Source organism: Poeciliopsis prolifica, unplaced genomic scaffold, assembly GCF_027474105.1.
Source record: "Poeciliopsis prolifica strain line A6 unplaced genomic scaffold, Auburn_PproV2 SCAFFOLD019, whole genome shotgun sequence".
NCBI lineage: Eukaryota > Metazoa > Chordata > Actinopteri > Cyprinodontiformes > Poeciliidae > Poeciliopsis > Poeciliopsis prolifica.
In genome coordinates, this window is record NW_026562394.1 from 8,181,912 (window position 1) to 8,206,053 (window position 24,142).

Below are 24,142 nucleotides of genomic sequence, written 5' to 3' on the forward strand. Positions count from 1 at the left end.
CTGGTTTTCTTTCCACCATTCACCACAGACAAACACTGACTCATTTTACTTTTCACATGCCTGCAGAAACAGGGAACACAGATTTTGTTCAGTTAGCTCAGCTGATATTATGAAGTCTCCTTATGGCGCCGGGAGAGACAGAAGGCCACAGACTACATGGAGCTTGTTTTTCCTCCATTCCGAAAAATCCGTGATTTTAGTTTCTTTTATGAAGTAAAATTATTACACCACAAGAAAATATTCCAGTCGCTAAAATCTAGGTCAAAAAAATAAATCAAAACATGGCGCCAGATTTTCTTTCTTCTGAGCAGCCATTTTCACTTACCACTTCAACATGGAAAGCAGTGACTTTATGAAACATTATTACAGTAGACACATTACAATGCGACAGTCATGAAGTAGGACTTGAGCACGTCGTCACATACCGATCTTCTCCATAGAGGTAGCCGTGGACAGGAAGCCCTGCTGCAGCAGCTGCTGCTGGGTCTCCTCGTCCTCCACCTGGATCTCAGACACCATGTTACACGGGACGTAGCCCAGACGGCCACCTGACTCCCCCCGGTAAAACCCGTCCGCGTCTTTCTCTCCATAAACCTGGGATGAAGAGAGAGACAGAAGATCCGCTGCAACTTTCGACATCAGGCTTTATTTAAAGGCAGAGTATCATATGTTTTGTGGGGGCACAGTGGGATTATGTAACCAAATCAAGTAACTATGTTACCTTCAGTTGTTATAGAAATGCTAAATGTGTTAAATATGACTTCAGAATTTGATGCTTTGAAATTGGGTATCTGTCTCTTTAAGAAACTCTTGCTCTTCCTGAAACGGCGCATTTGAGAAGACATTACAATAAAGTTGCGACTACAATTAAGTCGCTCCTTTATTAACCCTTTAACTTTTAATCCAATGACGCAATGAGAAGTAGCTCGTATAATCAGGGCTGCAGAAGTGCAGTTCCGACAGGTGTTTGCTAAATGCTGCTGGCTAGTCTGAAGGAGCTGGGAGGGGGGAGCTCCTTCAGCTTAGAAGCTTGGAAACTGCAGCTTAGCTGAATGGTTGTCACGGGAGATCAAAATATTTCTCAAACATGAACAAAAGAATCAGAGTAACACTTCAGGTATGTTTTTGATGAGGGAGCATTATAACACAATGTAAAGCTAAAAAAAAGTCAATCTTACATAATACCGCCCCTTTAAAAGCTCAGGAGGGTCTGAGGAAGCTGCACTTACTTTGATGATCTGTCCTTCGCTAAAGGGAAGCTCCTCCTCTGCAGCATCAGGATTAGGAGACATGGTGACGGGATCGTATGGAAAAAGCGCCACAAAGATGCGAACGCCGCCGTCGCCTTTTATTTTTGGAGATTCACCTGCAGGAACACAGTCGTCACGGGCTAAATTAAGAATTACCGACATTAAAAATATGATCTGCACATAAAGTCCGTTTCAATTCACTGCTGTACCTCCCCTCAGTTAAACATAGATAGACATATCTGCTAATAACATGTTATGTTCCATCCTCATTTGCTCTAACGCATTAGCAGATACTGTGATAGCTACACTTCTGATGGATTCTCTTAAGCCTAGGTTATTTTAAAATTGTACCACAACACACGAGGGGAAAAAATGAGAAATCCTACAGCTGGTAAAATCTCAAGCCACTCCATTTTTGTTTACATTTTGTGAAGAAGGAAGTTAGGCTCCTGTCTTCTTCAGAGGCGTTTAAGTTATTTCCTTCAGTGGTTCTTGTTGTAGCGCCACCACAGGCGAGGAGGAGAACAGGTTTTTGAAAGTGTTTGGGTCGTGTGAGACAGTCTTCTGGATTATCAGGTGACAAAACACTCCATTTGTGTCAAAATTTACATGCAATAAATTCTATGTAATTAATTATTCAACATTAAAATCTTGACCTCAGTTAGAATAAATGCGTAACGAATTAATACATAATACATTACGGATGATATTCTAAGTTATTGAGAGGCCCCTGCATGTTAACATTGCTTAGTTTCACTGAGCGTTTGTGCACCTCCCCCACCAGCTAACCGCGACGCTGCTACGAGCCAAATTGGCCCAGCACTTGTCCTTAAAAAAGGTAATCAAGCTAAACCACTGATCCTAAGCTGTGTGAGCCTTTCGACAAACGTGCACTTGTTCCTGATCTGCAGCCGCGCATCAGAGCAAACAGTGTTTGACCCAAACCAAAAGTCAATTATTCACACTGTAGCCTGCACTGTAAAAGAAAAAAGAAAAAACGCCTCCACAGACAAGCGCTTGTTGCTCAAGATGCCACAGATGATGCAAAAAAGTTGCTTATTTTAGCAATGCCGAGTATACTGAGAATAAAAAGGAGCGCAAGACATCAGCGTGGCGGCGAAAGAGAAACTAACAGCTTTAAGCTGAACTCGTCTCAGTATTGAGGCAAGAATCACAAGCAGACTACTCGCACACTTTCACATCCTTACTGATCTCTGAGCTACAAGGGCAGAACTTCTCTCTGCTCCCTTCCTCTATCTGTACATGTGTAAAATAAACATGAACCAGGAAAGGTCAGGTTTCAGACTGATTGAGAAGAGAGTGACGGAAATGCAGTGGAGGGGAGGGGTGTTGCACATCTCTAACACAGGCAGCTTCTTTGCTGGTTTATCAAGGTTACTATTTTAATGTCTGTCACTTCCTCCTGTCATGACAAGCCACTTTGGCTTAAGCTGGTTCTCAGCTTAGCAATCTCCACAGCACCTTCTTCTCCGCAACGCCACCCTCCCTCCCTTGATGCACAAGGTACTAATCCGACAACCTTCATGTGAGAGAGGGGGAGGCTTGCCAGCTGAAACCACTAGCATGTCAGGCTCTCTCCACACACTTCCACTGAACCCAGAAAGGAGGGAGGAGCTGCTGACCTTTGTGCTGCTTGGTGTGGGAGCTCATTGGTCTGGAAGAGAGCTCTGCCTGGCCACCTCTGGAAGGGCCCGCCACAGCTGGAGGGATCTGACCGGGCTCCTGTTCAAAACAGAAAACAACAACAAAAAAATATATATATGAGGAAGTAAAATTCAGCACACAAACCTGTCTTGTTTTAAGTTAGCACAAGGGGCAGGTTGGTTACTGGTACAGGGTTCATATGCTTTTCTCACAGCAATATTCAAGCACTTTCCAAGCATTTTCAAGGTACGTTTTCAAACTTTTCCAGCACCGCACTTTGGAGATGAAAAACGATAAAAATGAACAAAGCAAACCGTTTCAATTTACTGCAGTTATTATAACTGGTAACGTTATTAATAACTTTGTTATATCTTTAAAACTTTCTATATTAAAATAACATTTTTATGTTTTTACATTTTTCTCTCACACCTGACTGCTCCGAGAACAAAACGATAATTTAACATAAAAATCCAATAATCCAATCCAATAATGTTGTTTAAAGTATAAAAGAAAAGCCTACCTTTTTTTCAATAATCAAAAAGCCATTAAGCCTTTATGAATAATTAATATTCATAATACTGAAACGCCTGTTCCTGCTCATACTAACACAATATACAAAGAAAGTTAAAAGATCAATCAAGAAGAGTTTAGTCAGATTTATCGTCAGACAGTGAGAAGAAAGTTGCATCTGACTTTTGTTTTTAAACAAAGTTTGCACTTTATTAGAAAACTGTGCAGTTTGAATACCAAGGACTTTCCAAACCACCTCATTCAAATTCAAGTACTTTCAAAGATTTTAAGCACTAGCATAAAAACTCTGTTGGTAACACGATGTGCAGAGCTTGCAATGAGTTACAGCTAAGAATGTAAAAAACAAGTCGAACTTGACTTTAGATGATAAGGAAATTGAATGAATTAAAGAATCTTTTAGCAGAAAGATAAATTAGAGACACATGAAAGTGAAGCATATAAAGAAAATAACTTTTTCAGGTAGTTTTTAGACAAAGCCTGGGTGTTAATGTGCTGGAAAGTTGGACAAATTAAGAGAGATTCCACAACATTCTGGTAATGAAGTAGGCTTGTATCTATTGAGAGGTGAGGTTATCCTCTGAGGATCTACACAGCCACGGGGGAGAGACTAGGGCTGGGTCAACACAAGGACTACATCCGCTGCAGTTACCGCTGCTTCGGCCTTCATTCCTCTGCGGTGAGGCGGTTTGCCGTGCTCCGCTGGAGCCCCCTCGACCCACCACTCGGAGCTCATCTGCTCCAGCACCACCTCCCCGCGCCCGTACTCGGCGGGCTCTTCGTTGTCCGTGCCGTATTCCACGTCGATCTCCGTCCTGCGGCCGACCGGCGACCTCACAGTCCGCACCGTCTTGCTGACTGGGTAGGGTCTTGGCGGGGTAGGACCATGGTCGGGGCTCTCCACGGCGGCGGCGGTGGCGGCAGCCATCTGACTCCTGAGCATGGCCTCCCTTCTAAGGCGGTCCCCTAGCCCTTTGAGCAACGCTCTCTCTTTGATAGTGGGGGTGAGTTTGGGCGGACAGCGGGCTGAGACTCGCCTGCTAGCCGGACTCGGATACAAACTTTCATCTTCGGGATAATTTACGGTGTCAACCGTGTCAGCATAGCGCACCCTGTGCTGTGTCTTCGGCTTAACTTGCAGGGGTTCTTGTCGGACAGAAGGCTCTTTGGCAAGGGATCTGGGATCCCTGTTGAAGTGGTGGTGGTGCGGGATGTGTGGGTCGGGGGGATGCGGGTAATGGAGATGCTCAGAGTCTCTAGGAAGAATGGACCCGGGCCGAGGCTTGCTGCGGTGGAGTAAAGGCTCTTCCTGACTGCTATCCTCCTCCTCCGTCACCTCGGCGATGCTGAACAGCTGCTTGCACTGCGGGACCTGAGGAGGCAACTTCAGGATCCGTTCAAGAACGTCCTCGTCGCTGTCCGGCGTCTCCAGTTTGCGTGACTGCAGCGGTCGTAGTCGGATTGAGTCAAACACGGAGTGGCAAAGGTGTGGGGTCAAATAATTACCATTATCCAAGGAAAAATAATTGAATAAAGACGTTCAGGCATGCAGAGAGAAAAGAAAGAAGAGGAAAAACAACAAAAAGGGTTACAAACAGACAAATACACAACAGAAATTAAAAAGTGAACATAAAAGGGATCTATGATGCAAATTTCACATTTTGCACATTTTTATGCTTCCCTTTCGGTGTCAACATCTTCTGAAATCTGCCCAAGCACACTCAGTTGGTCTTTGGAAATAAGTTACAAATTTTTTGGATTCTGGAAAACGAGCTGTTCCAAAACCTTCCCGATTGTTAAGTCACATTCAACGGACAAACCCAGCAGAGTTCAGCTAGTTACCCAGTAACCCTAGCACGTTTGGTTGGGTGGTTTCACCTAAGTGTGCACTGATCAATGGCTTCTGGAAAAGACAAGTGTTTTGTTGTTGAATTACAATCTGGAAACCACTTTCTTTCTTCATTCTTGTTGGTTGGGGAGGAGGCTCCCCTTTTGCTTTTCAAAGATGAACGGTTGTATAAACATCCATCTGTTTGGAGCCATTTTCACATGCGAGCGTAAACATCTCGTTCTGAACTGACCAGGCTAAAATCTCAGCATGATTTTGTCACCCCCCCCCAAAAAAAGTAACCTATCCTAACCTTTTCAAGGAAGCATAAGCAGTCACCTTTAACAAAATGAAGCACACTCAAAAAAGACAGATGTTGTAGAGCCTATGCATTAGGATACATTAGTAATTAATTTCTTTACCCTGTTGGCTCCCACTGTGTACCCCCTGGCCTGTGCTTCTCCGAGGTGGTCCGAGTAAAGGTCTTCCTCCTCCTCCTCCAGGATGTCCGACAAATCTGAATGGCTGTTGTCTGCGTGATAGTCGCTGTGAGGCTCCGTCAGGCCTCTGTTGTAACTCTGAAGGAAAACAGCAGCACATCAGCCAATCTAATGAAAACTATCTGTCATGAATTCTGCTGCTTCATTAAAGCTGTAACTATTTCAGCTCTGATACTTTTAAATCACTGTGCTGTAGCTTTGGCTACATTTAAACACATAGTTTGTATTTTTTCCTAAATTTTGGGGGTAAAAACTGTTGAAAATCATGAGTGTATAAATATATGTTTATGTAAAAGAAAGAATCAGAGCGTACCTGCTGCCTACTAGGGTAAGCCGGCTCCTGGTCTTGCCTCAAGAACTCCTCAATGGACACCAGCCGAGTGTTCTCCGGTTCCTCCTCCACCTCCGACTCCAGTGGCGAAGTGCAGGGCGGTCGCAGGACGTTGGTGCTCTGCGGGTTCAAGAGGTCGACGATCGGGGCTTTAGGTGGACTTGCGACGCGCTCAGGGGTCCCAAGCTTGGCACAGGGGTCCTCGATGAACTCTGTGATGGATGGGAAAGGACGTATTGTCCCGGGGCTGTCGGTGTCTCTGCGGAGATCCAACACTGCCGCTGGCGCCACCATCTCCACTTGAGCAGGCGGAGGTGGCGTCGCTGGTGCTGGAGACGGCTGAGGTGCTGTGTTGATGGGGGAGGCCACATTAACCTGAGAAGAAGAAAAGCAGCGTTTTATGACGACGTCTGTTAATAAGGAGTGTCAATTTTAAGTTTCAGTGGCTGCTTGTCAATCATATGCTTCACACCAGGATTTTACTCCAATTAGCATTTTATATGCTTGATATTCAAGGTTCGCATACTTTTCTCACAGTAAAATTCAACCATGTAAGTTTTCAAACCTTTAAAGTGTCAGATTTTGAAGATAAAAGCGATATAAATGAACTAAAAAAAAGACAGTTTCAATTCACTATTATATAATTTATTATTATTAGCAATGTCTTGTGATTGTATAGACATTCTACAGCAGGAACAATGGAAACTAAAACATCTCAAATTGTCATGTTTTATCTCTCACACACACCTAATTGATCAGAAAACAAAAAATAATCCCCCAATTTCAATAACACTGTGCAGCGCAAAAAAAAAAAAAGCTAACTTTTATTTCAGTGACACAGACCAGGAAGTCATTGAGCAATTAGGAAGTGATAAATATTCAAAAACAAAATAAAATAAAAAATTTGCTCAAGTTTCCTGGCATTTAGCAAATAGAAATAATTTTGCTAATTCAACTGATGTAAAACAATTTGAATTTTTTTAAATGTCTGGTTTCAATTGTAAATAACATTTTCCAATTGCAGGCTTTTAATCAAACATTAGATTGCACTTACTACAAAACTGTGGAGTCTGAATATCAAGTATTTTCAAGAACTTTACACAAAAATCAAGCACTTTCCAAACCTTGAGAACACCGAATTGACATTCAAGCGATTTCAACAATTTCAAACCCTGGACGTCAGACTTTCATTCCTATTCTATTGATCAAAAGTTGGCAGAGCATTACCACTGGAGGAACGGCGGAGGCCACAGGTAAGGCGGCCTCACACATCGTCAAGGCAGCAGCAGAAGTCGGGTCGGCCCAGGCTTTCACATAAGAGGCAGATAACAGACGATCTTGTGAGTGGAGAGCATGAGGCAGGTTGGCGGCAGCCTCCACTGCGGGGCCAGGCAGAGTGTTGGGCAGCGCAGAGATTTTGGCAGCAGAGTTTCCATAAGACGGAAGTGGGGATAAGTTACTGGGGGCTATTGAGGTGCAGGGGAGGTGTGGCACAACTGGGGCGGTCGGAGTCGGGCCCGCCATGACGGCGGCCAGCTTGGAGGGCACGTTTACTGGAAAAGAGTCGCAGGATTCCCCGTGGGCAGACATGGTGCGAACAGTGAGCTCCTGAGCCGCCTGGAGGGCCTGGATCTGAGAGGGGCCCAGCAGAGCACTTCCAGCCGTCGGCGACGCCACTTCCAAGACCTTTGGCAGCAAGAATACATTTCAGACTTCGTATGCTTTTTCCCCACAGTAACATTCAAGCGCTTTGCAAGCATTTATAAGGTAAGTTTTCAAACTTTTCCAGCACCACCTTTTGGAGATAAAAACAATAGAAAAGAACTAAAAAAGACATTTCCAATTTATCACTGCTATTAACAATATCTTCTACAGCAGGGACAAGTAAACTAAAATATAACAATTTTATGTTTTGAAACGTCTCTTCAGCCACACTCTATATACCTGACTGGCCCAAGAACAAAACACTAAATTAACAAAAAACTAATTCACAAATTTCAATGAAATAGTTTAATGTAAAATAGACAAGCCGATTTTTATTTCAATTTCACGTGTCTAAAAGTCAATGAGCCATTAGGGAGTAAGGAACATTCATTATGTTGAAGCAATCCAAACAAATCGTGATAAAGCTCAAATTAAGTGCTTAAACACAATATACAAAAATGCTAAATAAAAGAAAAACAGCTCTCATTAAGTTTTCTGGCCTTTAGCAAATAGAAATAATTATAAATACTTTAAACTGGCCTAAAACATAAAAAGTTCAGTCTGATTTAAGTTCAAGTAGCGAGAAATAAAATGTGGTTTTTATTAGGTGCGTGAAGACATCTCATGTAAAAAATGTTCTCCAAACCAAGTTAAGGACTTCTCACAAACACTTTCCAAACCTTGAAAATATTTATATCCAAGGATTTCAGGCACCTGTGTGAACTCTGAAAATGACCATTCACACTAATGACATGATTACTGAAAATCCTTGCCTTCTTCTTGTCTGCATATATGGTGTATCCAGTGACCCGGACTCCGTTGGAGGTCCCAGCAGCATCTATGGTGACCGGCAGCCAGCTGATGAGAGCGATTCCGGGAGAGGGACCGGGCTCCAGCTGCACGTCCAGCGGAGCGTCAGGGGGACCTGCAGCGATTAAACGCGTTACACCCCAGCGAACAGCAAACGTAGTGTCAAGACTCACGTTTCTGTACTAATAGCAGGACAAAAACAGATATACCACACCAGTAAGCAGCAAGCTAACAATCTAAATATACAAGAAGGATCCAGATACCTGAATTCCCAGAGTGTGGGCATGCAACTTAAGCAAATTTGAGAGATTGTTTAGAGAAATGCGACTCAAACCATTGATTACAGATCACGCTCTAAGTAACTGGCAGAACCCAAGAGGAAAGTGGCACCAAACACAAACTGACTTCAACAACAAAACAGCAGCAAAGATAAAGCTATAAGATAATAAAAATCTGCTTTTTCAAAACCATTTTCTCAAACAGCTGATGTCTTGAAGCATGTGAAACAGGCTTTGTTGAAATCATATTAATCTTACGGAATAAAACAATCAGTCTCAATTTTATCAAAAGTCGGCCTTAAAGGTGAAAAGGTCTTTTCAGGGAGCTTAAACTGTGCGAAAGCAACATCTATTCTCAGATTCTTAACATTAAAACTTAAAATTTAAACTGTATGGTTTTGTTGGCTGCGGAACAAAACCATACAGTTTTGTCCTACAAAACTACCGACAATATAAAAATTCAAAAATCGGTTATGTACCATTTTTACCCGTCAAATTATAATCATATTATCGGCTATTAAGCCACATCTTTATGCGGTTTAGTAAATATTTACCTAGTTGAATCATGAATCCAGACCCCATCACACAGAAAGCAGATAAATGCATCAAACCTTTTCTCCGTAGTGATAAAAACCAGTGACTGAGGCCCCAATAACTTATAATAAATGAAATTAAATGACTCCACTAAAATTACCAGCACTTCACCTGCTGGGGTTTAAAGGCACAGCCTGACAAATCCCTCCTGGTTGCGTCAGCAGAGAAATCTGCACTAGTGCATCGGTCAGTTGGATCTGTCTGATCCAAAGCGATCAATTGAACTCTGCGGGTAACAAAGAAGGCTACTACTATTGTTACGGTCTAATTAACTTCTGCACCTTTATTTCCTCAAGATAAACTCCTCTGATTAGACTATAAATGGATTAGCTCGACGCTGCGTTCTCTTTAGTTTTCTCTGTTCTGTGTGTAGTGGTGACTCTAATTAAAGGCACCATTTCAACCAAAGGTTTACAGGCGCTTCCCAACCAGACGCTCCAAAGAGTCCAGTCCATAAATCTTCAACACGCAACTTATTTAGTTCAGTGTCCATAAGATGATATTCAGAAAGGATTTTTTTTTTATTGATTGATTTTAGTCGCCTCTGCGATTAACTCTTTGTAAAGTCTATAATGTCTATTTATCTGATTCAGCAGAAAATTTATATTGCAAATTAAAAGAGTAAATGTCGCTCTAAGTAACTGGCAATTGCTGCCTAAAATATCAGTTATGAGAGCTGAATGTATGATGGCTACAAAATGAGTCTTTTTTTAGTGATGCATGCAACTGCAGATACAAACAGCAGCAGTAATCTTGTCTAAAAATCGACAGCAACTGAATCTTTAATTTTTGACTGAGTTCTTTCAGCTCTTCCATCAACGCTCCCCCTCTACAGATGATGGATGATAAATTATTGGATGTACACCAGAGGCCTATGTCACCACTGATGTGTTGGAATCTGAATTACGTAATTACTTCACAGTGGGATTATTGTAAAAAAAAAGAAAAAAAAAGCAGCATAAATTCTTAATCTGGATCAAATGTTTGAGCTAGACGATAAATACAGAGGCTTCCATGTGCCAAGCGTTGCATTATTTTGACTCGAATGCTGCATGTGGGACGGGGGAAACAAATTTAAACGGCGCGATGCATTTGGTCCTAACCTGCCATCAGCGTGCTGAAGCTAACGGTGGCGCTCCTGTGCTCCCGGCGCTCCGCGGGGAGCTCCCATGGCGTTCGGTGCGGCCGCGCCTCCACTTTGACCGTGTACTGCAGGCTGGGCGAGAGGTTATTGAGGCACAGCGAGTAGCAGCCAGCCTTCACCAGCTCACACTCCTCATCGTTCAAGGACACAATGTGCACATAGTTACTGTTGCTGGGCAGCCAGGTCAGGTTGGCGGACGTGGCGGTAACTCTGTCCACGTGCAGCTGCGTGGGCGCCACGCAGACGTCCCGGCCGACCAGCATGCTGCAGCGGAGCTGGTCCGACAGGCCCTTCTCCGTCAGGCTCTGGACCGAAACCCGGTAGGCTTTGAGGTTGACGTCGAGCCGCTCCAGCACCGCTTTGGTCTGAGCGCCGAAGGGCACGTTCAGCCGCAGCTCCTGGTCCACATACACGTTGTAGCTCCACACGTTGCCCCACCCGGCCGGCACCAACGGGGGGTCCCAGCCGATGATGATGCTCTTGGCAAGCTGCTTGATGAGGGTAAGTTTCCGTGGGTAAGGCACGACGTCCACTCCCACCTCCTCCAAATCCAGATCCAGGCCGTTGGTGAGGGGGGCCGGAACAGACGAGGCCGACACCGAATCTGAAAGGGCGGAGGCGGGGCCGGAGGCGGGCGACGCCTCCGTCCTTTCTGAGGCGCCGACGCCCAGGTGGAGGTGGTGCTGGTGGCTGGCACTGTGCAGGCTGCTGTCTAGCAGGGAGTTGTGCGACACGTCCCCGGTCTCTGGGTGCTGCGCGCTCATTACATCGTCGTCTGACACGCGTTCCACGAAGTTTGAGGGGACCAGCCCTCTCCGTCCGTCCATCAGCTCACCTGGACAAAGGCAACGACTGAATATTAAACATCAGGTAGAATCAGGAACAATAAAGGGGTAGTCTTAAGTATTTCCCAGGTACATGGTGCCATTTTAAAACACAGTCAAGTAACTGTGTTACCCTCATTTGTTATTAAAATACTATTGATATCAATTACGACTTAAATGGAATTTGATTTTGTAATTTAACCTTTTGACATTAGGCTTTTGTTTCTTTAAAAACTACTGATCTTTCTGAAACTCCACCTTTAGGAAGTCATGACAGCATTGCTCCTCTACTAATCCTCTAACAACGTTTTTACCAGCGTTGCACAGCTTGTACAATGAGTTCAGTAGATGCACAGTTCTTCTAAATGTTTGCTAATTGCTACTGGCTTGTCTGAAGGAGCTGAGGGCGGTGTTACAGGGAAGGCGCTCTTTGAGGTGGAAAAATGAGGCTTGAAAATATTCACATTAGAATGAAATTATTACCAGTAGCAGGACTTTGAAATGGTTGCGCAAACAGAAAATAATTTCCAGCCCTATTAAGAATCTATAACAGACAGAGTTACCTTCATAGAAACCGTCATCATCCATGTCGCCATAAATGTAGATGTATTCCCCAGCGGTCAACGGCAGCTCCACCTCAGGGTTATCATTTGGCCCATCAAAAGGATTATAACTGTTACGGATAAAAACATCTTAATCTTCAACATTTATCTCAAGAAGCTGTTGATGCAGTAAAAGAAATGGTGTTTAATTTTTACTTACCTGTATCTGGCAATAAAAACCTGAAGCTTTGCTACTCCCCTGCTGGCTGTGTACGGCGCCGGGGCCACATCGATGTCCAACTCCTCAACTTCACTGGCTGTGTCCACCTGAGGGAAACAATTAATCCTTAAAATGGGTAAAAGTAAAGGGAATCAGTAATTAACACCTTCAATGTGGGATATGATGTATTCTAAGGTGCAATTTTACAATTAATTAAGTAGTTTACCATCAGTTGTTATAAAAATGCCGTTTGTATCAAACAGAGTTAAAAAGAAATTTGACATCGAAACCATATCTGACCGATTAAAATTGGTCTCTGTCTCTTTAAAATCCTCCTACTCCTTCTGACACTTCACCATTAGCACATCATTACAGCAGCGCTTCTCCATGCTGCCGTTCTTCGAAGCCGTTTACAACCAGTTTTAGGAGCTCAGCAGACGTGTATTTCCACAAGGTGTCTGCTAATTACTGCTGCTGCTAGTCTGAAGGAGCTTAGTGAGGGAGGTGCAGAGATGGAGGTTTAAGGACATAGACGGCGCATTGAATTAGCAGAGGTTTAGGCATCCCGAAATGGTTGCCACGGGAGATTCAAGGGTTTCTCAAACATGCATAAATGAGCCAAAGCAAGAAGTTTTTACATGTATTTTTCATGTTGGAATGAAAAATAAAAAGTTGATCTTGCATAATACTGCCTTTGTTTGGCGAATCACACTACAACATTTTACATGAGACAACTGCAAATGAGTTATCTATGCGAGTTATCTAGACATAACAACCTGGCTGTTTAGAGATGACTGTAAAGGAAACCACTGTGCTCAACTGAGAGTAATTACAGGAAGTGAAGCAAAGACAAAAAAAAAAAAACAGGACGAAACATAACCCGAGTTTACTTCCAAGGTTTACAATCATATCAACAGACTGAAAAATAATAATATTTTTGGATCTACTTTGCCTATACTACTTTATCTGACATTTAGAAAATGTCTTTTGCAAGGCTCAGCAGGAAGAGCTTTCATTTTAAATGAAAGTGACTAATTTTTAAATTAGTCACTAACCAACTGGATACCTGATGTCTTATTTCAAATAGTGGCAGCGATAGAAGATGCCGTATTTGTAGTTCTGTGGGAGATAATCACCCACAACTACTACTGTATAACCTTCATAATCCACAGTGCCGAGTGGATTATCTCACTAAATATAAGCTTTGGGGGCTGACGGGTGACTAGATAAACGGACCACCGACATGTAGGAACTGACTTTGCAGAGCCTAAGCAGCAATCCCCAAATGTCTATCAGATGTGTGTGAGCAGAAGTAGGAGTTGCGTAATCAGCTGCGTCCGTGCTTGCATCAGATGACAGGCGGGTTCTGGCCGGAACCTTTGTATTTGCACGTTTCTGGAAGATCAGTAAATCTGATGCACAACCGACATCTGCAAACAACAACGATGGGTGACAAAGCTGCTATTCTCAGTCCATAGGGGGTTAATTTTTGCTTCAAAAAATTAACTGATGGGATGCTGAGGAAAACTATTGCAGTGTGTACATTGTGCTAAAGTTGTATTTTTCCAAAACAGTTCCATGAATAACGGAATAAAAAGAATAAATCAACCCTTGCAGCTTACCGGTATCATATTAGACATATTTCATGGTCTGAACCAGATTTAACCTGAACCATGGAAACTTCCTGTAGTTTCCATTAATAAATTATCTTTTTGGCTTCACTGTGACTATCAGAAGTTAAGACATCAAAATTGAAAAGAAAGTGCGGGGTACCTCATGCGTTGGGCTGGATTTGTGTGGACTGAGGTGGGTGTCAGATTTGGGGGTGAGGTGCGTGGTTTCTGACTTGGAGGAAGACCCCGACTTGCTGACGCTGATGGTGGGCAGCTCTCGGTGCTTGGTGACGGGCGAGCGCTCCACCCTGGAGAGTCCTGCTGCGTGCGGCGTGGACCCCCTGCGCAAAGCAGCGGCCACATCTAGCAAGAGAGAGAGGAAGAGGATAAAACATGTCCTTGCACGTTAACCCGGTTGTCTGCGACCTGCCAGGTGGGTGAGATCACTGGGCGGCATGCAGGCAGCTCAAGGTTGAACATGGCTGATTAAAACAGTGCAGGGGGGGAAGAAAAAAAAAAATCCGGTCTCCATCTGTCTGAGGTTGGAGGTCATGCCACCTTGTGTCGCTGTGAAACACACCAGCCGTGTTAAGGGGCTTAACAGGTTCTAGGCTCCACAGACGTTTAAAACGCCGAGTGGCGACTCTCGCCAACATGTGATGATGGGAAACAAGAGCAGGCCCGGTAAACGATGACGGTGCGGGTGAGATGACGGATCGGAACGTGCCGTGCTTTAAGTGACATCGTGACGAACAGAGACAGAGAGCGTACCGAGTGGATCGTTACCCTCCGGGCAGGAGAGAGTGTCACCTCCCTCCAGACTCCAGAAGGCTATTTCACCCAGAGACACCATGTCCAGAGTGCCACCAGTGCAGTCTAAAACACATAGAGAGCATAGAGCAGCATAAAGACACTCGGCAGAGAGACGAAAGGAGCGGAGCAAATCAAGCGGTGTTGTTACATTTCAAGGCAGCTGTGGCTGGAGGTAATGTTAGAAATACACAGACACACACAGAGCGAACGACAAGAGGATACACATTACTGACAACAGCAGCCATTGCAACAGTAGTGCCTAAAATAGTTTTAGGTCAAACAAAAGTAAAAAAACGCAAAAATCTTAATTAGTAAACAGAATCCATCTGTGTCTGATTTATTGTCAGCATGATTGCAGCTGTTCTATGAAGGAAAATCATCGAGAACAGACAGGTTAGGGAGAAGATTAAATCTTTGTAAGGGGCGTTGTTGATTCAATATCAATCCAATTCAATATTGCTTTAAATCCTACGATATTGATTTAGTGATAATTCAGTGGATTACGTATTAATGATTGTCATTTATTAGTTTTTTCCTGCCCATATTGACAACCATAGTGGTACACATCACCATCATGATAGCACAGCAACAGCAGCACCACCCTTGTGATCAATATGGAGAATAAAAGTTACTATATGAAAAGTGAAGTGTACTTAAACTTAATTCTCTTTTTCTTGTGGAAACTGAGATAATTCACATCACTATTGAATCATCAACGTTAAGCGTATGTGACCCACCTCACCCGTTGGTGGTAAAGCACAGCGAACAGCTGTTTGCCAACCACCAAAGAAATGAAGACGATGAAGACTACTTCACATCAACTCGTTTACACGTGACACCGAGCTGATAGAGTAATGAGGTAGTAAGGACGTGCAGCATCTCAGCCTGCAGGTCTGCAATGGATGCCTGCTGGTAAAAAAAAACAAACAAAAAAAAGCCCAAGCTGCTCATCTGGCTCATCAAGCTAGCTGCTATTCAGCGCTGTTCTTTGTCAGCAGAAAGTGCGGAAAATGGCGGAAGAGGCAGGCTTTCCCGTAAACACTCAAACGTCCCCAGATCGTGCGCAGAGCTCACGGGAGCGTTCCTCACCATGGCACAAACACACCAAATCGATATTGAGTTGGAAAACATTAATCGCAATGCATTGATGAATCGATAGTTCTACCCACCCATACTCGTCAACCAACACATGGCTGCCCGCCTTAATCATAGAAGCAGCCAAGAGGCCCATGGCAGCTCTGGAGAAGCTGTAGAGATGCACCTCTCTGAGGGAGAACCTGTAGACGGGTTAGTTGGTTGCATCACTCCACAAATATGTCCTTTAAGAAAGAGTGACATTAAAAAGCAAGACATTGTTGGAGAAATGTGACCAGAATTCTTTTTTACGGTTTGCCAGGAGCCGACCAACAGGTGGAAGGACGAAAGTTCAAAATGATACATATGAGCAAACCTCGTCTTCTACAATAAAATATAATGCTGGTAGCATCATGCTGTAGGTTTGCTTTCCTTCAGCAGGAACAGGAAATCTGCTGAATCTGCTCAGTGTTTTTTGGGGGATCCAGGAAACCTCTTACTTAAACGTCGATCCTCCGACCAGAGGTACAATGAAATGATTTAGATCACATAGCAATAAAGTCATTGAGGGGGCAAAATCTTAAAAGTCCACTAATGTATAAAGCAGGAAGAAACAGACAATAGGGAAAGGCTTTTTGCAGCTCACCTCGTTCTGTAGTCAGGCCCACCCCATTGGTCAAAACTGAGAGGCTGGCATTGTTGAGGAGGGTGGAACTGGCCAGGTCCACTTTGGAGGCCTGCAGCCGGAACTTCTCCAACTCCTGGGACAGCAGGCCGAACTGCTCACTCTGACTGCGACATTTCTCCTCCAGCTCTCGTACCTTCGACTGCATGCAACACGGACACATTTAGGAGATGCTGCAGTAAAAATAACAACCGGCCACATCCATATTTCAGCATGTTTGGTTGCCCTTTAGTTGCTCCGTAACAGCAAACTTCAATAAATTTTATTATGCCACAGACAAACACAGCGTAATGCATAATTGTAAAATAAAAGGAAAATGTAGCATAGCTTGATTAGTTTTGCTGTACAAATAAAACTCTAAAACGTGTGGAGTGCATTTGTATTCAGCCTAGACGAGTTAAAAAAAAATCTATTTGCAATTACAGCAGCAGGTATTTTCGCTACTAGCTTTACACATCTAGAGACTGAATTGCTTGAGAAATAGTTCAGTCAGATTGAGTGGGGAGCATCTTTGAAAAGCAGTTTTAAAGTTCTGTTGTTATTGCAGATTATAAGTTTAAATCTCCACTTTGACTAGGCCATTCACATGGTTTGTTCTAAAATCATTGCATTACAGCTCTGTCTGTATATTCAGTTCAGACTCCAATGTTCAGGAGCCAATTTAGCACCAACTTTAACCTACCTCAAGAAAAGGAAATCCCCACCATACGACGCTGCCACCACTATTTTTTACGTTTCGCATCTTCCATTTAAGCTGATGATTTCTGCAGCTTTGCCAGAGCTATTTATTTAGGAGCACCAGTGTAAAAATATATATATCAAAAATAAATGGATGCAAAACCTTTTAGATATCTTTTTGTTGAAGAAATGTATAATCTTCCTTCCTATGTCAGTGCAAAACTCTTTTGTGTAATCAAAGGCAACATTTTGGACACGGTAAATTTCACACAACTAAGCCTGTCGCAATAAGCTATAAATCAGTTAATAGGCAGATAAACTGAAACAAAATCAATCAATTCAAATGGTTTAGTTCTTCTCATGTCTCGCTTTCTACCAAAGACTGGATGACAAAAAGGCTTTTGCAAAGACTTTAGTTTCTATTTTGTTTGTTTGTTTTCCATATTTAAAATGTTTTCAAGTCCAAGTTTTAAATGTTTATTAAAACTTAAAAGTTTATAGATCTTTGAGAGGATTAACTTGCATTATTATGCCGTTAACATCACGCTACTTCAAAATAGTCTCAAGACGACAATATTATCATTTATCGCAATAATAGAAATAGTTTTATTTCTTCCTAAGCCTCTTTGAGGATGTTAAGATTATTGTAGTACACAAATACAGTATGTGTAATTGCATAACTTGTTCATGTGTGTGATTTTATACTTCTATCACGTTTGAAATAGATTAAATAAATAAACTTCTGGGAAGATTTATCCTCCTGCAAAATTTGTTTTTGTAACAGGCCTAAACAAACTCACAAAACCTACAGAAGTTTTGGTGACTAGACAAATAACTTCAAAATAAAAAATAAAAAAACACACACTCCAAGTCACAAACACACACGAGACATGACAAACATTTTAAGAATTAATGGGGAAAAAAACGGGTAAATAAGAAGAATGGGACGGTTATGATAGAAAATATAAGGGAATCTTCGAGAGAGCAGAAAGCGAGACATGTTGCTTCTGTCTCACACCCACTTAAACAGGTTTGCTATAGCTTTGCAAGGAGGGTTTGGGGGGTAGGGAGGTAGAAGGGGTTTCACAGCTCAGCTCAAGTTTCTATATGCGGCTGATTTCACTTCCGGCTGTGGTGGGAGTTTTCAAGCGGGCTTGGTCTGACAAAAGCTGCAGGCTGAAACTGTCTGAACAACATTTCCTGTTAGCTCTCACCTACACATATCAGTGGTTACCTAAAGCCCGGGCACAAATCATCTTTTAAGCCCCGAGCGAAAATGATGACAAACAACAATCTGTTTTGTTGTCCACATGTAGGAAAGATGAACCAAACACGGTAAATGTTCTGGGAAACTGTCACAGATATGTTTTTGACCTCAGGTGATTGGCCTGATTTGAACAAGAGTTTAGTTACTCGACACTGTTGAACACAAAAGGCGGTAGGACGGTGTGCAGTATTGTGAGGGGGTTAAACTAAAAGCAGCTGAGGCGTGTTTTCCCAACTCAGTGAGCGACGTGGGAGGTTAGGGTTTGCGGATCATTGGTCTGAGGAGGTCAGGAAGTACCTGCATGCAGTCCAGCGTACTCTGGTTAGCAAAAAAAGGAAGCAAAGGACAAACAGAGGTTTACAAACACAAAACACATGCGTGAGAAAAAAAAAAGGGGGATACTGGAAGGAACAAAATATATTTTAGTCAGGTAGAAAAAGCAGAAGCTTGAATCCATGTTGTTGGAAGCCAGAATCACTAGAATGTCTCGTGGCCCTCAGCAGCCGACATCTGGCATTCGAATGAACACATTCCAGATCGGTATTTTCTCCAAAACACATCTTTAGCAGACTGGGAATGGCCGCGTTTTGAGTTCGTGACAAAGCCTGCGCTCTCTGCAGGGGACAGAGACTTTCTCCTATGATTGTCTTGGGTTTTAAAAAAAGAAGAAAAAAAAAAAAACGACAGCGAGAGAAAGTGAGAGGAGCCGAGAAGGAAGGAAGGGAGCGAGGAGCAATTATACCCTACCAGCTCCCTCTGGAACACGAGCTGAGTCAAGTCCTAAAATAAAACACACACTTTCTTTAAGGAACAAACTCTCAGCAAAATGAGCAGCTCTGATGACAAACGTGTACGTTGCTCAAATTTAGACGATGATGACATTTTGCCTTTCAGCGAGTCACATCGCGATACAACAAGGACTCAATGATTTTTCTTTTTTAAATTCAAAATTAGCAGCCAATCAGACTGAGTTTCTAACTGCCTAACGGCTGGCTTGAGTTATTTTTACACAAACTGTATTGCAGTGAAGCTCAGAGCGAGTAAGAAAGTCACTAAACGACAGAGAAGCCATCTGTTCAATTCAAATCCAAAGGAGAATTCAAGAGGAGATCTCTTGTAAAACCGTGAGCTCAGCTCTTTTACATTGTTTCACTGCCTTTGTTTTTATCGTTTTTATAAATACCTAACTTCTCATAAGCACCTCACGTGTTTGCAGTGGCAATAGAAGTGCTGCTTGGTGTAAAATAAATGTGCTTATTTGGTTACATACATATGTGTAGGAATCACAGTGGCGTTAAACAAACTCACCTCCAGCATCTGAACAACTCCTTCATGTTCCCTCTTGGCAAATAACTGAGCCTAATAAGAAAAAAAATATAAAAGTTGGCTGTTAATATGTTAAAAAAATGTATAATTTGCAGCACAGTAGACTAGGTAGATTAAAAAGTTTTTATATGCCCTAAGGTTGCCTCCTGCTGGACAAAACACCCCATTTTCTTATGAAACAACTTTTATCAAGAGACATTTTTTGGGAATATGCAGTGTTCATGACGGTGTGTTTCTTACCCTCTGTAACCTTTTGATCTCATCCTGTTTGAACTTAAGGATAGCCAGTGCCTGCTCATGTTCCAATTCCAGCTGCTGCCTTCGCTCGGCGACCTCTCGCATGTGCTTTAAGGGGGAAAAAAAACAACACAACAGCAACAATAATAAACAAATCCACTTCAAACATTTAAATTGTCGTGGTTAAGATTCAAGCTGAAATCATACGACACTGCAAAAACACAAAATCTTACAGAGTATTTTTGGTCTAGTCTCTAATGCAAATATCTTATTCCACTTGAGATAAGTGGAGTAAGATATAAGTAACTTTTTCAGCAAGATAAAGGAGTTTATTTTAAGTCAATAATTCCTTGAGATTTTAAAAAAGTACTAGTTCCATTTTCAAATTGTTTGTATAACATTTCTGGATTATTTGACTTATAAAATGGCATTTTTCTCTTGTTATAAGTGAAATCATTTGCCAGTGGAACTAGTACAGTTTAAATTACTATTAAGAAATTATTGACCTTAAATAAGCTCTGATATCTTGCTCAAAAGGCACTTTAAAGTCAGTTTTACCTCATTTCAAATAAGACAATTGCACAAGAAACTAGACCAAAAATACTGGTAAGATTTTGTGTGTTTGCAGTGAAGAGGTGTAAGACGTGCAATGGGATACCTTTAGGACCTGCTCTAGGTTCTCCAGTTTGGCACGGAGTCTCTGGTTCTCTTCGAGAACTGAATTGTGTTGAGCGGTCACTTCAGAGAGATCTTCCCTCAGCTCCTCATTCTCAGCCCGAGTCTAAGAGACAGCAACGAGTTAACCGACTTGTTCCCAGTGAGTTCCTTGCATCAACCCGACTGGGACAGAACTGGTTGAACACCGACCTGGTCGAGCAGCTGCGCCTTCCTCCTGAGGAGTTCTGCCTCCTCCTTTAGTTGCTCATTTTTGCCTCGCTCATCCTCAAGCTGGTTCTCCTGTTGGACACACAAGACCAGTCTTCAGACTCCCCTTGTCTTTAAAATGTAAAACAGCAGCTCACGGGAGAACCGAAGGATGTTTTCTTACTAAATCCAGACATCTCTTCTGTCGCTTCTTTACTTCATGCTCAAGATTTTCACATTCTTTTCTCTTCCTGCTCAGCTCCCGTTCCTGGACCAAAAATTATGACAGTTATGGATAATCAGTCCAAAATAATCTCTGACATGTGTGATATAAAAAAAGAAATATAACATATAATGCAAATAAAATATAAAATAAATTATTAACAAACAAGTGTCTTGAAAAAGTAATGTTCTTTGCATTTTGTCACTTCAGAACAAGAAATGATATGTTAGACCAACATATAGTGGCCAATATGTGTGAAGTGGAAAGAAAAATTATAGTTTTATTTATTTATTTGTTTAGAAATTAAAATCTTAAAAGTGTGGCATGCATTCTCCCCTGGACCAATACACTGTTGAATCATCTTTCTCTTATAGCAGCAACTTGTTGAGACTTAAATTTTCCTTTACAAAAGTCCAGGCAGAGTGCAAAAGCATTAATTTTAAAATGTTACCACACATTAAACATTAGATTTAGGCATGGATTTGATTGGGCCACCCTGCCACTAGATGTGGGCATTATCATTTATAATTTATTACAAACTTATTTTTTAATGATCGCAAGAATTTTAAATTTATTGCCGTCTTGATAAATGGCAGTTACTGATGTTGAATTATTAAAAAAAAAGTCAAAAAAACAAACAAACATATTTTTACTATTTTCTCTACTGTTTGTTCCACAAACCCATTGACAGATATCTGTAAATTTAAAAAAATAAAAAGATCAGTACAAATCCCCCTTTCAAGTGGGAATACTTTTCAAGAACAGTAGTATTGTTTGTGGCATTAGGAATACTGTGATATAGAGTCAGAGCCACCCAGTTACCTAAAAAAAAGTGATAGTTCTTTTTGCAAATCACAATTTTTATTGTTATCACAATAGTGTAGCAAAATATTGCTATAAAATTGTGCTCCCTCTGACAAGTTTTCTTTTATCATTCAGTTCCTTTATTCTTCCGTAATCTGACCAGCTTCCCTCTCCCTGCTGAAGAAAAACAACATGATAAACTTTTAGATTTTTTATTTTATGAAATAAAACTCTCAGTTCACTTTTCTACCACTTTAAATGATTCAACGTCTGTGTCGGTCTGCCAAACAATCGCAATAAAACAGATTAAACAGTGGTTGAAAGCTGACAGGGTGAGAAAACGGATGAGGGATATGAAGAATACTTTTAGAGCGCACGTTCATACTGTCATAATTTGATGCAAAACAGAATACACCGACTTTACTTTCCTTGTCGACCTCTGATACAACACTGCAGAGGCATTACAAAGCTTACCATCCTCTAATTATTCTAAATGCAGCTTACATGCAGGAGAAGCAGAGCAGAAATCAGCTTATTTCAGCACGGCCACAGGGTCTGAATGAAGCATTACCTATCGACTGCATGGGGGGGAAGCTACAGAGCACACTGGCTAATTGCTGACCACAAGCAGCTGACTGGAAGAGATATTGTACTGTCACTAGCGATGACACGGCAAGACAATAAAGATAATTAAAACGCAATCTGTGGTCCGATTTGGTTGATTGTGTGTCAGTCGCAGCGCTGAGGACAAGAATGATGTGTACCGAGTCAGGATGTCCTGTTGTATATAGAGCAGCTATCCTTAAAGCATACGCCAGTTTTCTGCTCTTCCTTTAACTAGTCCAATGGCTGTCAACTGGGTTAACATGGTTTCCACATGTTTCAAATTTAAGTCTTTTCCAGACTTTTTAAAGACTGCTGTGAATGAAATTGAAGATCTGCATCATGACAGAAATGTATAAAGGAAAATCAGATATTTTGCTAGGCTCTCTGCAGACTTATCACCCATAGAGACAAGCTTTTGGCACAGAATGCATCTACAACTGTATGGTTGGCAATCATGCTAGCTAGCAAGGGTATGTTAGCTGCAGCCTCAATCACCTTGAATCACAGAACGCAATTAAGATGTCAAACTTCTGACTGAAAGAAGAGTCTTGCGGGAAAAATTTAAGACCTATGATTAACTTGTTTAATGCCAACTGAATTATTATTATTTTCAAATTAAATTAAGACATTTTAAGACCTTAATATTAGATACAGAAAGTCAAGACTTTAAAGGATGCCCGCACACACTGGTTTACAGGAATTGTCACCACCAGCAAAAGTTTCTGAGCAGCTGCCTGATGTTCAGCTGTGGCCGGCGATCAAAGCTGCTCAAACTTGATCTTTTTTCCAGTCAGAACACAGCAAACCCAGACGCTAAAACACTCTTCAGTGCGGATGCTGTTACTGAATGGAAGACAGATCAAAGTTAGCTACTTTCGGTATTGAAGTTGGAAACTGAGGAAGCCGTTTGGAACTGTATTTTATACAGTACACATGCTCTTCAAAGAGAGAGCATAACGTTGAGAAATTAATAGGAAGGCTGAGCAGAGTAAACTAAAGTTGCCCATTTTTATCTATTTGAGCTTCCAGCCTTTGCAGCAGAAGAAGCTGGATTTTAAAATCTAATCTCATGTCATAGTAAAGATTTATACTACCAATAAGTATTATAAAATATGCTAACGTCATTTTAAAATGTCAATCCAGTAATCATTTTGTTTTTTCATAAAACAATAAAAATATAATACAAAACAGCAAAATTTTATTTTACAGCAAAACCTCTCATAGAGACTGTGTGACATGCAAATTCACTCACCACAAAGGGCAAAGAAAAGCTTTTGAATAGTCTGAGCGGTTTTGGTATTAAAAACTAAAGCATGAGGTCAGAGGAAGTGTCTGGTGTCACAGACTTCTGTGATTTTAATCATTCCATTACTTAATAGGAAGCCATTTAAAAGCTCAAGTTCAATACCTGGAAACTAAGAACATGATTGTTACAATAAAAGTAACCATCCACCTTCTTCAGTCTATGAACAGATCAACAAACAGCATGCGTGTAGATTATTTAGTTTGGTTTAAAAAAAAAAAGAGCAAATCAAGGTTTGTGACATATGTTTGTGGAATGTTGAATTTAAAGGGATAATATTGTAATCCCTTCATTTTCTCTCAAATTCAGACAAATACAAATGGCAAACACGTCATTCTATGGGGGTACGTCTTTCACAATCAGTCTTTTTACACATTTCATTTAAGAATTAAAGTGAGTGTGCATGTTAAAAAAAATAAATCCCTTAAAGA

The 24,142-nt window shown here is 41.7% G+C and overlaps 1 protein-coding gene across 3 annotated transcripts in view; it reads right to left on the reverse strand.

Moving 5' to 3' along the window:
• Nucleotides 1-24,142, reverse strand: part of LOC129368436 (peripheral-type benzodiazepine receptor-associated protein 1) — a 59,700-nt gene that overhangs the window by 8,158 nt on the left and 27,400 nt on the right. For 2 of the 3 annotated variants that reach the window (XM_055043402.1, XM_055043401.1), the window contains exons 8-28: nt 20,960-21,043; nt 20,779-20,868; nt 20,570-20,692; nt 19,915-20,019; nt 19,657-19,707; nt 19,096-19,128; nt 16,365-16,545; nt 14,603-14,707; nt 13,992-14,194; nt 12,219-12,325; nt 12,020-12,129; nt 10,592-11,467; nt 8,880-8,906; nt 8,580-8,731; nt 7,330-7,788; nt 6,085-6,477; nt 5,694-5,849; nt 4,096-4,884; nt 2,894-2,993; nt 1,230-1,366; nt 426-594 (exon numbers count right to left, since the gene is read on the reverse strand). In XM_055043402.1, the coding sequence (XP_054899377.1) occupies nt 426-594; nt 1,230-1,366; nt 2,894-2,993; nt 4,096-4,884; nt 5,694-5,849; nt 6,085-6,477; nt 7,330-7,788; nt 8,580-8,731; nt 8,880-8,906; nt 10,592-11,467; nt 12,020-12,129; nt 12,219-12,325; nt 13,992-14,194; nt 14,603-14,707; nt 16,365-16,545; nt 19,096-19,128; nt 19,657-19,707; nt 19,915-20,019; nt 20,570-20,692; nt 20,779-20,868; nt 20,960-21,043 (4,450 nt within the window). The remainder of the gene's footprint in view (nt 1-425; nt 595-1,229; nt 1,367-2,893; nt 2,994-4,095; nt 4,885-5,693; nt 5,850-6,084; nt 6,478-7,329; nt 7,789-8,579; nt 8,732-8,879; nt 8,907-10,591; nt 11,468-12,019; nt 12,130-12,218; nt 12,326-13,991; nt 14,195-14,602; nt 14,708-16,364; nt 16,546-19,095; nt 19,129-19,656; nt 19,708-19,914; nt 20,020-20,569; nt 20,693-20,778; nt 20,869-20,959; nt 21,044-24,142) is intronic. The other variant, XM_055043403.1, reaches the window with a different exon arrangement.